Source organism: Podarcis pityusensis (genome assembly GCF_964106645.2).
Source record: "Podarcis pityusensis genome assembly, chromosome: 13".
Taxonomy (NCBI): domain Eukaryota; kingdom Metazoa; phylum Chordata; class Lepidosauria; order Squamata; family Lacertidae; genus Podarcis; species Podarcis pityusensis.
This window is the reverse complement of record NC_138038.1, coordinates 34,489,155-34,503,775: the sequence shown is the minus strand read 5'-3', so window position 1 is coordinate 34,503,775 and position 14,621 is coordinate 34,489,155. Positions and strand designations below refer to the sequence as shown.

The window sequence follows — 14,621 nt, the reverse complement described above, 5'->3', positions numbered from 1 at the left end:
CTATGCTTGCAGGACCTGTTGGGGATTGTAGTTCAGAAACCTCCAGAGGACCAAAGGTTTCTTATCCCTCTATGCATGGTACTCAGACCTAAGACCTATTGATTTCCAGGATACTTACACCAAGGTAAGTAGGTATAGGATTTCAGCCTTATTTTAATGATTCCTTATAACAGTCATAGGCAAACTCAGCCCACCAGATGTTTTGGGACTACAGTTCCCATTATGCCTGACCACTGGTCCTGTTAGCTAGGGATCATGGGAGTTGTAGGCCAAAAAACATCTGGAGGGCCGAGTTTGCCTATGCCTGCCTTATAAACAAGTATCCCCAATCCATGAGGGAAACACACATTTTTAGAAGTTACAGTATTGTTAAATACAAGTTACTTGTAAAACTGTTACTAGAGGCATTCCCCTTTCACTCTCAGAATGCCTTTTCCGAAATGGCATTGGCTGTGACATATACACACATCATCTAAAAACAAAAGTATTCTCTCCTCAAAAAAACCCCAAACAAACCGACTGTCTTATGCAAATTAGTGTTGTTTTGGTCACTCAGTCCAAACCAATTTGATGCACGGACCAATATTTCCTTTAATCAGATGGCAGCCTTAGTTGAAACAAATTCTAAGAGCATGAATTAGTTCTACTGTGGCTTCAGCTTTTGGTCTCTCACTGGCTTGCTCTGAGCTCCATCCACGTATGTTTGGGGTTTGAAGGGTACAGTCATAAGCTGCAACGTATGACCTTGACCAGGCACCCCAACCTTTGGGCCTTCCAGATGTTTTGGACTACAATTCCCATCATCCCTGACCACTTGTCCTGTTAGCTAGTGATCGTGGGAGTTGTGGGCCAAAACATCTGGAGGACCACAGGTTGGGGATGCCTGACCTTGAAAATGCACCTTTTGTGGGATTCTCTTTCTTGCCTTATGTTCTTTAGGGTGTGGTTAGGAAAGGAATAAGGAAGACCTACTGGCCTCTGCAAACATAGCCAATGGGCTGAGATGGTGGGAGTTGTAGTTCAGCAACATATAGAGGGCCAGAGGTTCCTCACAGCTGGAACAGGAAGTAGAGCTTCTCTTCCATCCTGCTGGGGAAGCAGCAGCAGCATTAAGTCAGTTCTTGCCTTTCCCCACAAGGAAGAACAGAGAGGTGAGGAAGGAGGACTGAGCAGGTTTGTAATTTATTCTGGAAACTTCTGCATCGGGTACATAAAAAATACCCAGCACACGCACGCACACGCACACACACACACACCAGCTTCTCTCTAGCCCATCTTATACTGCAGGAAAGGAACAAAATAGGAGACCAAAACCTTTGGGTATGTTTAACCTGGAGAAAAGTTGATTAACAGGTGAAAAAGTAGCCATCTTATTCAGTTCCTGAAAAAGTTGCCACATATGGGGTAGATTTGTTCTGAGCTGCTACAGAGGGAAGGCCCTGAACTACAGGGTCTAAGGACAAGCAGGTTTTCGATGAAACATTTAAGAATAACTTCCCGACTGTATGAGCTGTTTGTGAGTGTGAGCAGGATGCCTTAGAAGGTGGTGGATGTTCCCATGGCTAGAGGTGTTCTTGCTGTTGTTTTTTATTAAGCAGAAGGCAGGTAACTAAGTTATCCAGATCAGCAAATTTCCTCCACTGACATAGGGTTGGACTTGCAAGATCTCACCCTCCTCTATGAGCCACAGCAGCCACTAACCCTCCCTGTGTCTCCCACCCACCCCACAACAAGGAAACAGCACAAGAACTCAACTTCAAGTTTATTTGTTGTTTTACTTTTTTAAAAAAAGATTTCAGTGTTTTTCTTGCTTAAAAAAAATACTGTTCAGATCCTTAGTAATGCACTATTGAGCCTTAAATGCCTCCACTTCCCCCTCACTTAAGACCCAAAGGGGCAGCTGAAATGTTTCTGAGTGACTCTCCCAAGTGGGGGAAAATTACATGCCCTTCCCACCAACACAACGGGGAAGTGAGGGACAAGGAAAAGAAGATTGAAATAAAAACGAACCAACAACCTAGGAGTAGAGTTCAGTGCCATTAAAAAAGGTGGAAATGAAGGGTCAAGAAACAGACCCTGAAAATTTTAGCCACATGTGGCCTTCTTTGGAAAACAGGGCAGGTGAACTTTGCTGCCTAAAACAAACGAGTCAGTTTAGTGGCACGTTTTAACTCCACCATATGGCACGGGAAGAACCGAGAGTGAAACTGCTGCAGTCATTGTTCCCCACAATCCCAGGAGATGAATGTGGTGCTGAAGCAGCGCTTCCATGCCTCTCCGAAAGACAATTTTAAATCCACAGTGAAGGCGAAAATGATGCTCCTTATAGTTTCACTCCTTTGCTTCCTCCCCACCCCCATTTAAGCTTTCCTGATCTTCCTTTCCCTTTGGCCTATAGAAAGCCCCTCCCCACCCCAATACAATTTCAAATAAGGTTAAGGTTAATCTTATTAATAGTCATGCAGCCCTGCTCCTGCAGGGCAAAAATAAGAGAGACATCCCCACCCCACCCTGGAAGGTCCTTGCCTCCCCCTTTTAAGGCCCCACTTGTGGTGAGGGGGGCACCTATTAATCCATGATCAGTAAGAAGTAAAGGGCAGTTTCCTGGGGTTTCCCGTGCCGGCAGAAGCAGGGGCAGTTTTGAATACAGTATTTTCGGACCAGAAGGACGGAGAAGAACGGGGACCCATCTTCCCCTCCCAAGGTGGCAAGGGGAGGGAGAGCGGAGTCCCATGAAGAGAGGTCCAATCTCAGGTCAGAAAGGGCACTGCACCTGGGACAGAAAGAAGACAAAAAGGAAGTATTAGCAGCAAAAAGCAACAAGCTTTCCTTTTCTTATTTAATGTTCTTTAAAAAGACAAGTTGGCCTTCTCTGTGTGGCAGGAGCAAACAAATCAGAAAGTCTCTAGTTGACCATAGTTTCTGGTTTCATCTGATCCAGGAAACGGTGGTTACCAGCTCCAAAACAAACCCATATATTAAAACCATAGATGTAAGTTGCCTTAATATCGTTGCTTGTTCCAAACGTGGTAACTGTATCTCCCAAGTTTTGACAATACGGGAAACTTTGGTTAATCAGGGGCACCCAGGCTTGTTTTCTCATGCCACAAATTGGCTGGGGGGGGGCATAGGCACATGCATATCATGGCTTGATGAGGACAAGATAGGATCACTGTCTCCTCCCACCCTCACCCAGAGTTTCCACCCATAACTATGTAAAGCTTTCCACTCTCCAATTTCTTCTACCTTGTTACTTCTCGGCCCAGGCAGTAGGGGGCGCTCATTCGTCCCCTGCAGTCATTCCTCTCACAGTGCCCTTCTGGCGTATCTGCAACAAAACAAGATCCTTCAGCAGCTGGGTAACTTCCAAGTCTTACATGGTGGTAGTACTGGCTCTGTTTACTTCCACATGGCCTTGCCAGAAAGATTTGCCAATAAATTAAAAAAGTTTTTTTAAAAAAATCAATAATCAATTACAAATGCATTTAAATGCATCAGCATATTACCAAACATTATAGGGTTTGAGGGTTCAAAGCATATTTAATACTCTCTGGGCAAGACAGGAACCACATTTAATCCCAAAGTGCAAAATGGGATCTATCTATAAACAAAACACTTGTATGTACCAGTTTTTCCTCCCTTTTCTTTTAAGGAGGAACAGATTCAAATAAGGGCAGGACTCCTATATATTTTGTAAAAGCTGTATAGAAAAAGGTTTTAATCATCAAAAAATAGAAAGGTAGATATTTACAAATATATAAAATATGTTTACAGAAGCATAAAGTATTTATGTAACTATACATTTACAGACATTAAAAAACTACAAACTGAGGAAACAGTGGTAAGCACATTAACAGTTAAAAAATTTTAAAAGAGGGGATTTTTGCAGCGCATCTCTTACAGCAGTGGAAAAAACCCATGCCTACCAAAATATCTTCTTCCACATTAATATCATATAGGACTGTCACCCAATTGTGGAAATCTTCGTGCCTCTGTGGGGAACTTTTGGTGCTACATTTGCTGCTGAACTACAACTCCCATCATTCCTCACCACTGGTGATGCTTGCAGGGGCTGATGGGAGTTGTAGTTCAGGAACATATGAAGGGCCAAAGCTTCTCTCACCCTTAAGCAGATCAACTGAGTTTTAAAACAACCAAATCTACATAAATTTGCATATGACTAAATGCTTTTGAAGAAGGGAAAAAAGTATACCTGATTTTAGATGGCATATGTATAGGGTGCATAGATATCTATAAGTTTTAGATGGCATATGTCTTGGAAGTGGAGTCCCCTCCTGTGAGAGACTGAAGAGGGAATGCCTCTCCCAAGATGGGGTCCGCCATTGGCAATTTTCACGTTTCAGGATTCGAATCAGGGTTTCCCGCTTCTATATTAGTGGATCAAAACCACATCGACTAAATAAAACCTATGCCCTAGTTGGAAACTCCTCCTCTTGTCAGGGGATCTGCACCTACTACAACAAGTGTGCCATAGGGACAGCAAATATAAAACAGGAGTACCGATCATCACTCAACGGAACAGTGGCAGCGATTTTTTGAAAAATCCTGCCTGGCAGATCTGCGTAGCAACTCGGCTCATTGAAATCAACAAAGCCTCAAGACTAGCTGCAGGAATACAAACAGGAAAGGGTTTTAACTAAGCTTCTACAAGTGGGAACTGAGCTGGCCATGGAAGGCCTTTTTGGGAAGGGAGTTTCACAATAAGGAAGCCATGAAAAGAAAAGGCCTGGCTGCTGGACACCATCTGCCTTACTCTCTGACAACAATGGCATCTGAAGCAGGCCACCCGTAAATGATCTCAGAGATCAGGCTTGTATGGGCAAAGCCATCCTTTCAGACCCAGTGACAGGGAAAGTTGTCCAGTGGTACCTCTGGTTACGTACTTAATTCGTTCTGGAGGTCCGTTCTTAACCTGAAACTGTTCTTAACCTGAGGTACCACTTTAGCTAATGGGGCCTCACGCTGCTGCCGCGCGATTTCTGTTCTCATCCTGAAGCAAAGTTCTTAACCCAAGGTACTATTTCTGGGTTAGCGGAGTCTGTAACCTGAAGCGTCTGTAACTCAAGGTACCACTGTACTTCTGGCCTTCCACCCACAAGAGTTCAAGCACAAGTAAGGGAAGCTCCCACAACCCAAGCCAAGTGCCCCTTGCACCCGCAAACCTGGTCCTCTGCCCCAAAATACCTCATCAAGCTCCCTCTGTGTCTCTTCCTCCATCCGTCGAATGTCAGCCATGGTTAAATCCACCCACTTGTCCAACCAGCAAAATAGCTGCCTATGGAAGTTGGTAAAGAGGCGTCTTTCTTGCTGTAGGAAGAGAAGAAAGGCTTCAAGAAAACAGGATGACAAGAATGCAAGAGACCTTGAAGTGGGGATAATGGTCTACGCTCTCTCTTTGAGGGGAAAAGTCCCTGGGTTGCATTCTGCAGACCAAGCTCAAGATGGGTTTTTTTACCCCCACCTCTTCCCGCCCCTAAAAAAACCTCAATAACGCTGGAGAAAGTCTCAAATCCCATTTGCTAATATTGCTCTGCCATCTGTTACTATCCAAGCAAGCTCCAACGCAGACCAGAGCCAGCAGCCTCAGCCTGTTCTTACCTTTTGGATAAATTTTTCCACTCGGCCCTGAAGACCCCACCAGCGGAACTTCACACTCACAAGTTTGTAGGCACACATGTGGGGGCAATCTTCATTGTTGGCTAGTTCCCGCTAATGGACGGGAGATAGGGGGGAAGGGGAAGGGGGAGAAAGGAAGAAGCCAGGAAGATTAGGCCTGGAGTTGCCGCTGAAGTTTCAAAGCAAACTTGTGGAGATTTCTCTTATAGGTGAAACATCTGAGGGGGATTTGCAGGGATGAAAAAGAGATTTACCCCCTTTTTATATTTCATTTAGAAGTATTTACACCATGCCTACTAACCAAAGTTCTCGAGGCGGCTTGCAATATATTTAAAACGCAATAGAACAGACAGCGATACAGACGCCTTTGCCCTGATTATTGTAAGTTTCGCCCCTCCCCTTGTTATCCAGAGTTCCTACAAATGCCATTCTGCAGCTGAATCTTCTGGCTGTAGAAGCAAGATGGGTGTTAATTCCACATGGGTAAGGGCATGGAGTGACTGCTGTTTATGTCTCTCACAGCCCCAGCCCTGGCAGAATTTATAGAAGGTGCTGGGTACAGCAGCTACCAGTATTGATAAGACCCATCCCCGCTCCAAAAAATCCTACAGCTGGTTCGTACACCCAGTGACCACTGCAACACTTGCTTTCTCTCTTCCTGCCATGACTAAAAGGTCACAGACTCATCTTTTGGGTCTGGTGCCACAAGCAAGCGCACATTTTGCTTTGCTAAGATGAAACCAGCAGACCCCTGGGGTCACACTACCATCGCCAAAGCCTGTCTTCAGAACAACGAAGAGGCCCGAGATTGTATGGATGGGAGGGAGCAGGACACACTTACGGGCTGGTTCGCATGTTTTGCTATCATCCATTTTTCTATTATTTCATTTATGAATTGCATCCCATAAGGCGTCTTGAAACAAATTACAAGACAGGGGACCGGACGTACCTTCCAGTCAGGGCCAAGAGGCCCTCTGCCCGTCTTCAGTGATTTGAAAAGAGCCGGGTCTTCATCTGGCTTGTAATCCTGAAAGATAAGAGAGCAGAGATGAGAATGTCAGCAGTATGAGATACAGGGGGGCAGAGATGGATAAATGCCATGAAGATCTTTGTTCAGCAGGTAGAAAAGCAGTCAGAAAGGGCAGATTCCTCTTGACACAAAAACAGGGCCTGATAGCATCTAAAACCCAAGAGCCAGCACTGAAAGCAAAAGGGTACTATTTTGGATACTACAAGCAATGCAAAAAGTTGAGCAACAATGTGGTTTTAGTGGTACCAGCCGTCGCCACCACTACTGTTACCTTCGCTCTAAGGATGTAGAGAGAACAGACTAGTCACTTGGTAGTGAAGAGAAAGTGCTCAGCATATGCTCAGAGACAAGCTCTCCACTCAGGGGCCTCTCCTCACTCAGAGTGGGGGATCTCCTTTCATCCCTTCTGTAGGCCATGGGCCAGAAGGAACAAATGAGATCACAATGTGGAGCCTGGCCAGATATTAGCAAACTTCCTTTCTCTGTCAATGTTGGGGGGATAAAGGAGGGAGAAGGAAGAGGAGCGAGTTGTGTGTGGAAATGAAGGCCAGGTAGTTGTGGACAGGATAGCTGCAGCCTAGAATCACTGGGCTACTGTTCTCCTGAGCTCTCCCAATCTAGAGTGATTCAAAAGAACAAATAGTTCCAAGTAGGGTGTTTGCAGATGCTACAGTAACCAAAAAGATTCCCTTTGTGCTCATGGCTTTCACACTCCAGAGCCACAAAGGGATCCTTCTTTCCTATCAAAAGCAGACGGCTGGAAGGGTGCTTTCCTTCCCAGAATTCCCCTGCCTTCTGTGTCATGTTAACCTTTGCCAAACACTCTTCCAACTGCCAAACAAAAACCAAGGTTGCCTCTTACGTCATCTGACACTTGCGTCCGATCAGCGACATCTATATGGACCACCTCAACATCTTTCCAAGTTTCCGCATCGAGGCTGTGGACCTGGCAGAGATAAGAGTTTTTATGTCCTCAACCAAAACAAAAATGGGAGTCGCCAGCACTGAAAGTTTGATTGGGCTTTGTTGACTTTTTAATATGCTTCCGTATTATGATATATGCTTTTTACTGGCCTAAAGACAAGGAGTGTTAGGCAATAAATGTGTTTAATTTAATAATAATAATAATAATAATAATAATAATAATAATGTATTTTACATCAAAACACACAAGATTTGGATGGGACCTTAAGGGAGCTGTGCATAAACAAATGCCAGCAAACCTCAGAGAACTCAAGCAAAATTGTAAAGTAGAGTGGGCCAAACCTCCTCCACAACGATGTGAGAGATTGATATAGTCATACAGAAAATGATTACTTCAAGTTATTGCTGCTAGATGTGGTTCTAAAAGCTATTGAATCATAAGGTGTACTTGGTTTTGCACACATGGCTTCTCCATTTTGGCTTTATTTTTGCTAAATAAATCATGACACGGAGTAATATGTTATGTGTTGTTGTTCATCTGAGGTTGTAGTTACCTAATTTTAAGATCTGCTTAAAAAGAGATGATTGATATGTCTTCATATGTAAAACCACAGAATTCAATTTTCTCATGACTGTATAGAAATTAAATAACAATAACATATGTAACCCAGATTTGCTTCAGTAAAAACCACAGAAAGTTTAATACCTTAAGATTGCATCCCTCAATACTGCCAAATATTTCAGTCATTTAGAAGAGAAAAAGACCTCTGTAACCCCAAACTGCATCCAATAGCTAATGATAAAGCATGTTTCTGTTCCATACAGTCTCCTCTAAAGTGCTTTCAAGATCTTTGCAAGAATAAGTGCTTTATTTCTTATTATATATGCAATGGAACCTTAACAAAGTCTAAATTATTTATCCCAGCTGGTATCTGTCCTGGATCTGAACTGATTTCCTGTATGTGGTGTTATTTTAAAAGCATTTTTATGTTTATTTTTTGTGTTTGTTTTGTATTCAGTTGTTTTTACATATGCAACTATTTTATATATGCCATTGTATTGTAAATCACTTCAAGATGCCTCACAGGAAGCAACTCATAAGTGACATAAATAACAACAACTTTTCCGGATACAAAATATTTTCTTTTTGCAGAAAGAAAAAATTCTGGTTAATCAAATACCACCACCACCCTAATAATAAAACAGTGCATCTGTGTCCATGGTCTTTCTATTAATAGAGAGTAAAATTCAGCAGGACTTGGGCACCCTGGTTCTGTGGATAAAACATGGTGTTTCATTCCCGTCACTTACATTGTCTTGGTCACCTAAATCTGGTTTGTGCCAGGTTTCAATTTTGATGAAGAAATCATCCTTCATATATTCATTCTGTCCAAAAAGGAAAGGGTGGGGAGGAGAGAAGAATGGTTACCCAGAATACTTTGTGGTAACAAGAGCACACGCAGACCTAAAGCCACACATGACTTGAGCAGACATATTACCCAGAATGCTCTGTGACATTCTGGGATGTGGGTGTGTGACTCATGAGAAGTGGACTTCATGGGGTAGGAGGTGTGCCATAGCTTACTGGAGATAGGCAAGGACACAGATGTACCCAGAGAATCTGAGGAAGTTGGGGTTCACTGAGAAGCGCTGCCTGCCCACCCACAGATGTCCCTTCCCCAAGTCACTTACCGTAATAACTGCAGCAGACGGGACCACAAGAAAGAAGAGAAAGACAGAACATGTTAGTGCAGGATAATGAAACGAAAAACCTTCCCTAATCAGTTTGATGTAAGTCTTCTCTAGCCACAGGTGCCATTTGTGTAACCCAAATCACACAGGACAGTTTTAGCCCAATATATCCAGCAGGTTAGACTAAGTGTGGAGAAGCTATGATCCTCCAGTTGTTGCTGAACTGTAACTCCCATCAGCCCCAGCAAACAGGGCCAAAACCAGGGATGATGGGAATTGTAGTTTAGCAAAATCTAGAGGGCCAAAGGTTTCCCACACCAGTTTTGACTGTCCCTGAACTCTGATAATGTTTCCTGCTGGACTGGACGGGGCGTGCGAGTTTGTGTAGAAACCAACTGTACAAATGTATAATTTGCATTTGTTGGTTCTCCCACTTTTGCCTCAGGACACACCCAACACTGTCCAAAGAAAGTTGCCCAAATGAGAATGTGGCCCTTGGCCTATGAAAACTTTCCCAGCACTTGCTCAAAATGAATGTTTATTCAAACTCTGTTCTGTGGAAACTTGAGGTCCCTCTGGCCTGTGTCAATGAAAAGAGCAGTAATGTAAGAAAAGGGTTTCCCAATAGGCTGCTTGTTGCAGGAGTCTGCTGGGTGCATTTCTAGGTTATATTCTCAGCTTAAGAAGAGCAGTGATGAATGGGGTGTACAGCACTTCCAGAATCTCTGCCAAACAACCCCTGGATTTTTGCCACTCAGCCATTGTTCAAAAGGATCGTTCAAGATAGAGAGTTTGAAAAAACATGAGAACACTCCAGACAAATTTGTCCCCCTACCAAAGCATCTAGGTAGGACAGGGTTTTGCAAACATGGGTCTCCAGCTGTTTTTGGACTACAACTCCCATCACCCCAAGCTAGTATGACCATTAGTTGTAGTCCAAAAACAGCTGGAGACCCAAGTTTGGGAAACCCTGACCTAGGGAGTCCCAGTTACAGACGTAGCCCCTTCTCTCATCCCTCTCCCTGGCTCACCCGTTCGACAATAGGGATAGGCATTCCAGGCTCTCTCGTGAACAACTAGGGACCCCTCAGGGGCGAACATCTTAATGAATCCAGGAACTTTGCTGCAAGAGAGAGAAAAACAGGGCATCAGAGGAAGCCCATGCCTTTGGATGCCCGTGCCCAGGAAAGACCTTACCTCTGGAGGTGGTAGATCTTGTGGGTGAACTGCCCCCGTTCCCCTTCACGCTCGTAAGGTTCATTTTTTAGCACCTCAATCCCTTCGCCGCCGCCAGTGTTGTTCTTGCTGGCTTCCGCAACAGAGAATAACTGTCCCACCTGATACTGAAGAGGGAAAGAGCAGAGGTTGGAAATGGGCATTTTAAACGGGGATTCAAGTTTGACATGTCCCAAAAGGAACTCGTCCCAGTTCAAATTTGTCCCTTTACAAAACAAAGTAGTTGCCTTCAGGTCACAGTTCCAAGTTGATCCAAATGATCCTCAAGAATTTTTTTCAGTATTCAAAATGCTCCTGTGCTGAAGTATAAAATAAAAGTATAAAATAAACTTAAGATGAGAGTCTATAGAGTGAAAAGCACAGATGAGAGAATGAACTTGAAGATAAAACTAGAAATCGTTCAAAGTTCTAAGCCGAAACAAATTTAATTCAAGTTTTGATCACTTGGCAATTATGGGAACTACTCTCAGATGTAGTTTAGAGACTTCTGAACTAATTTGATGAAGTCTTTTAAGCTCATTCCAAGCACTGGGAAAGAGGGAAGGGGAAATAATCCTGACCCATTGGCCTTCAAATAGGGCACAGGTCTTGGGGACGAAGAAGGCCATAGGAGTCACTTGGCAAGACCTGCCTGCCCCAATTACTGCTGGGTGGAGAGGGAGAGAACAGGGAGCCAGAAAGAGAGAAAGGGGCAATGCCCTTTTGGTTTTTGGTTCTGGCCCCACCTCTGAAAAACAGGAAGAAAAGCACCCCAAACTTTCTGCTGATTTATGCCAACTCATTATTCTCCCCCCTCCCATTGATTAACTAGGGGGTCAGCAAAGTTGCACACTTCCTAATACCACTGCATGTAAATGGAACTTACCTCCTCTACGGAGCAAGGCAGCACAACCCGGCTGGTTTTGGAGGATGGAGATAAAAGCAGCATGGGGGGGGGGAGGGAGGGAGAGGAAAGAGAAACAAGAATTAGAGAGGGAATCCTCCAGTGCCCAAGCCCTCACACTCCACTGCCACATGCACCAGATAAAAAGCATATACACACTTTATTCACCCTGGACTGTATTTAACAGACCGTTCAACCAAGACCATTTATAAATAGCACTACTGTTGCATCTGAACTATCACCATCATCATCATCATCATCATCATTATTAGTTTCTAGAAAACTGCCACTAAAACTAGTCTTAAAACAACTTACAATATGATATATCAAAGTGTACAAAAATTCAAACACCAAAGAACAAGCCACAACGTCAAATGCAGCTTTAAAACAGTAACCCTGAATTAATAAGCAAGTCTATCAAATACCACCAGAGGCCTGGAAGCAGAGGAAAACCTTACCCGGTGCCAAAAAGGTATTAAACTTGACACCAGGTGGGCCTCACCGGGGAGACCAATCCATAGATGGGGTGGAAGGAGAAAGAAGCCAAAATGTCCTTTCCCTCGTTGCCAGTCACAGAACCTTTCCTGGAAGAAGAGGAAAGCCTCTGATGACAACCACAGGGCCTGTGTAGGCATGTGTTGGCAGAGGCGTTCGGTTAGGTATTGGGGTCCGGAACTGTGAGAAGCTTTCTAGGCTAAAATCAGAACTTTGAATTGGCCTCATGAACCCATTGGGAGCCACTGAAGCTGGGGCAAATAAGAGTAATAGATACTTGTTGTCTGGTGCCTATTATCAGTTTGGCAGCCACACTGAACACTCGCTGCAATTTCCAAACAGTCTGCTAAGGTGAGCACATATATAGCACATTGCAATAACCTACATATGCAGGACCCTGGTATCTCAAAATTTGAAGGCCGTGTACATGGTATACCTTTAAAGTACCATTAGAAGCACATGTTCCCTTCAAAAAACTATGGGAACTGTAGTCCATTGAGTGCTGTTGGGAATTGCAACTCTGAGTGGTAAACTACAGTGCCCAGAATCCCAGGGAGGCGGGGGAGATGTGCTTTAAAGGTGTTGCAGAAGTTTCGCTGAAATCAAAACACAAAGCAGATTGTCTCCTTTGCCCTGAGGAAGAGCACACTAATATGCACGGAGAACCTTTGTAAACTCACAGTGCAATCCTAAACAGGCCTATACAGAAGTATGCCTTACTGAATTAAAAAGGGCTTTCTCCCTGGAAGTGTGCTGAATCCCTTGAGGCAATGTTTTTGTATGTGCCAGATGAAATAAGTTGGACTGTCATCTCCCACCCCCAAGGTCTTTTCTCCTACAATTCTCCTCCAGCGCGTGCCTCAGCCAGCTTTAACAAAGATAAATCTGCTGCTGCCAACTTCCCCTGAAACAGTGCCCAGCGTGATTTGCGGTAACACTCTGAAACTGCAAACATTTCGTGTTTCCTCCGAAATAAGTTCCTGGAAATCAACAGGCCTTAGTTTAAAGAAAGTGAGCCGAGCAGAGCACAAAAATTATGACGGATTCAGGGATCTGAGGATGGCACTTCTTATTTGTTCTCCTCCCACACTGATTATTCCATTGAGCTTTGGTGAAAAAACATGGGTGGAGGGTGGGGAAGAGGAGAAAAAAATACATCGAAATGGAGAATAACGGTATAAACTATAAAGCAAGCCAAGTGTGGAGGCAGCCAGGCCGCCTCCTGTCGGGAAAACATGCCGGGTCAGGGACCCCAGATGGATTCGAGGACTGGGTGTGCGAGAAACCTCCTGGCAGGCTAAGCCGAATGGGCCAAGGCGACCCCCCACTTCTGCTTTTCAGAGGAATATGAGAAAGCGCCGCCCGTTACATTGCAGAAACAAAAGGCCCCATTCATCCAAAATATCAGATCTCACCCAGCGCACATTATTAGGCGCTCTAAAAACCCCCAGCAAAATACAGAAGGAAGAGCCGTAGAAAGGGGCAGCCATATGTAGACGCGTCCCTTGTCTATCGCCCACCCATTTTTAGGAAAGCCCCCTCCCCACTGCCTGGTTAACCCTTCCCATGCCCTGCACCACCCACGCTGGCGCGCCCCCCCACCCCTCCCAGTACTCACAACTCTTTGATCAGCACCATCCTCCCGTCCCTCCGGCACCCCGCACGCCAAATGCACCAGCCCTTTTCTTCCTCTTCCCCCCTACCCCGGCCATTGACGCCACTTCCGCCCTCACTCTAGCGCCCGCTCGCCCGCACCTGCCCGCGACGACGCCACTTCCGCCCTCACTTGGGTTTCGCCCGCCCTGGCGAGCCGGAGCCAGGGCCGGCCACGTTGGGGAGGAGAAGGTCGAAAGGGGAGGGGGGCGCGTTCGGTCCTCTTGATTGACAGCACAGGGAAGCCGGGGAATGACGGGACGCGGAGGGTTGCATTGGACATAAATGTCCACTAGGGGTCGCGCTCGGAATCGGCTGTGTTGAGAGTGCTTCTGAGATATGTGCAGAGCGCCTTTCTAGTCGTATTTGAGAAAGGGCAAGATCACGGACCTCCTGACTTTCATGCCTTTCAAGGGTATGGTACCCCACGCGAAACTGAGCCTTGTCCCTTCTGTTTTGAAACTATTCACTAAATATACTTTTTACTGAACCGTGAAAGGGACAGGAGGAGACATATTTCGAGGGTATCCTCGAAATTCCTTTAAATCATGGGCATAGCCAGGATTTATGTTAGGGGGAGTAGAACTAAGCTGTTGGTTAAGTATTTCTATTTATTTACTTTATGGGGGGGGCAGCTTCCCCCTGCCCACCCCCCGCTACGCCCATGCTTTAAATATTCACATCTCTATGGAAATATACATCCCGATGCTCCAGATCAATAACGCATATTCCCAAGTAAGTGTGCACAGAATTGCAGCTGTATTGCATTTAGAGTAGGAGATCTGTGACTGAATATTCTAGACAGGGGGCGCAATGTTTTCTTTTCTGGCAGGTCTCTTGCGCCGCTGACACAAGAATTTTAACCCAGGAAATATTTCCCAACATGAAGATGGGAGGTGGAACTTGTGGACTTTCTGACTGCCATGTACAAGATCCCAGGGTTCTTTCTCTAGGCCTGACAGAGTAACTCTGGGCCTCTATTGCCTATTTGCTTTTGAGACCAGGATATGTTCACCTGGATCTGTTCTCCTCGGTAAATTTGATCTGTTTATTTTCCCTCTTGACTCTCTC

At 44.9% G+C, this 14,621-nt stretch overlaps 1 protein-coding gene across 1 annotated transcript; it reads right to left on the bottom strand.

Moving 5' to 3' along the window:
• Nucleotides 1-1,750: 1,750 nt before the first annotated feature.
• On the bottom strand, nt 1,751-13,642 carry LOC308460223 (phosphatidylinositol transfer protein beta isoform-like). Its single transcript, XM_080976328.1, has 12 exons — nt 13,516-13,642; nt 11,385-11,415; nt 10,481-10,626; nt 10,315-10,406; nt 9,284-9,291; nt 8,903-8,977; nt 7,530-7,613; nt 6,587-6,664; nt 5,620-5,730; nt 5,206-5,328; nt 3,247-3,328; nt 1,751-2,773 (listed from the first exon to the last, which is right to left on the bottom strand). Exons 1-11 carry the CDS (start codon nt 13,533-13,535, stop codon nt 3,281-3,283), a joined length of 816 nt encoding a protein of 271 aa, XP_080832454.1. The 5' UTR covers nt 13,536-13,642; the 3' UTR covers nt 1,751-2,773; nt 3,247-3,280.
• Nucleotides 13,643-14,621: the final 979 nt, after the last annotated feature.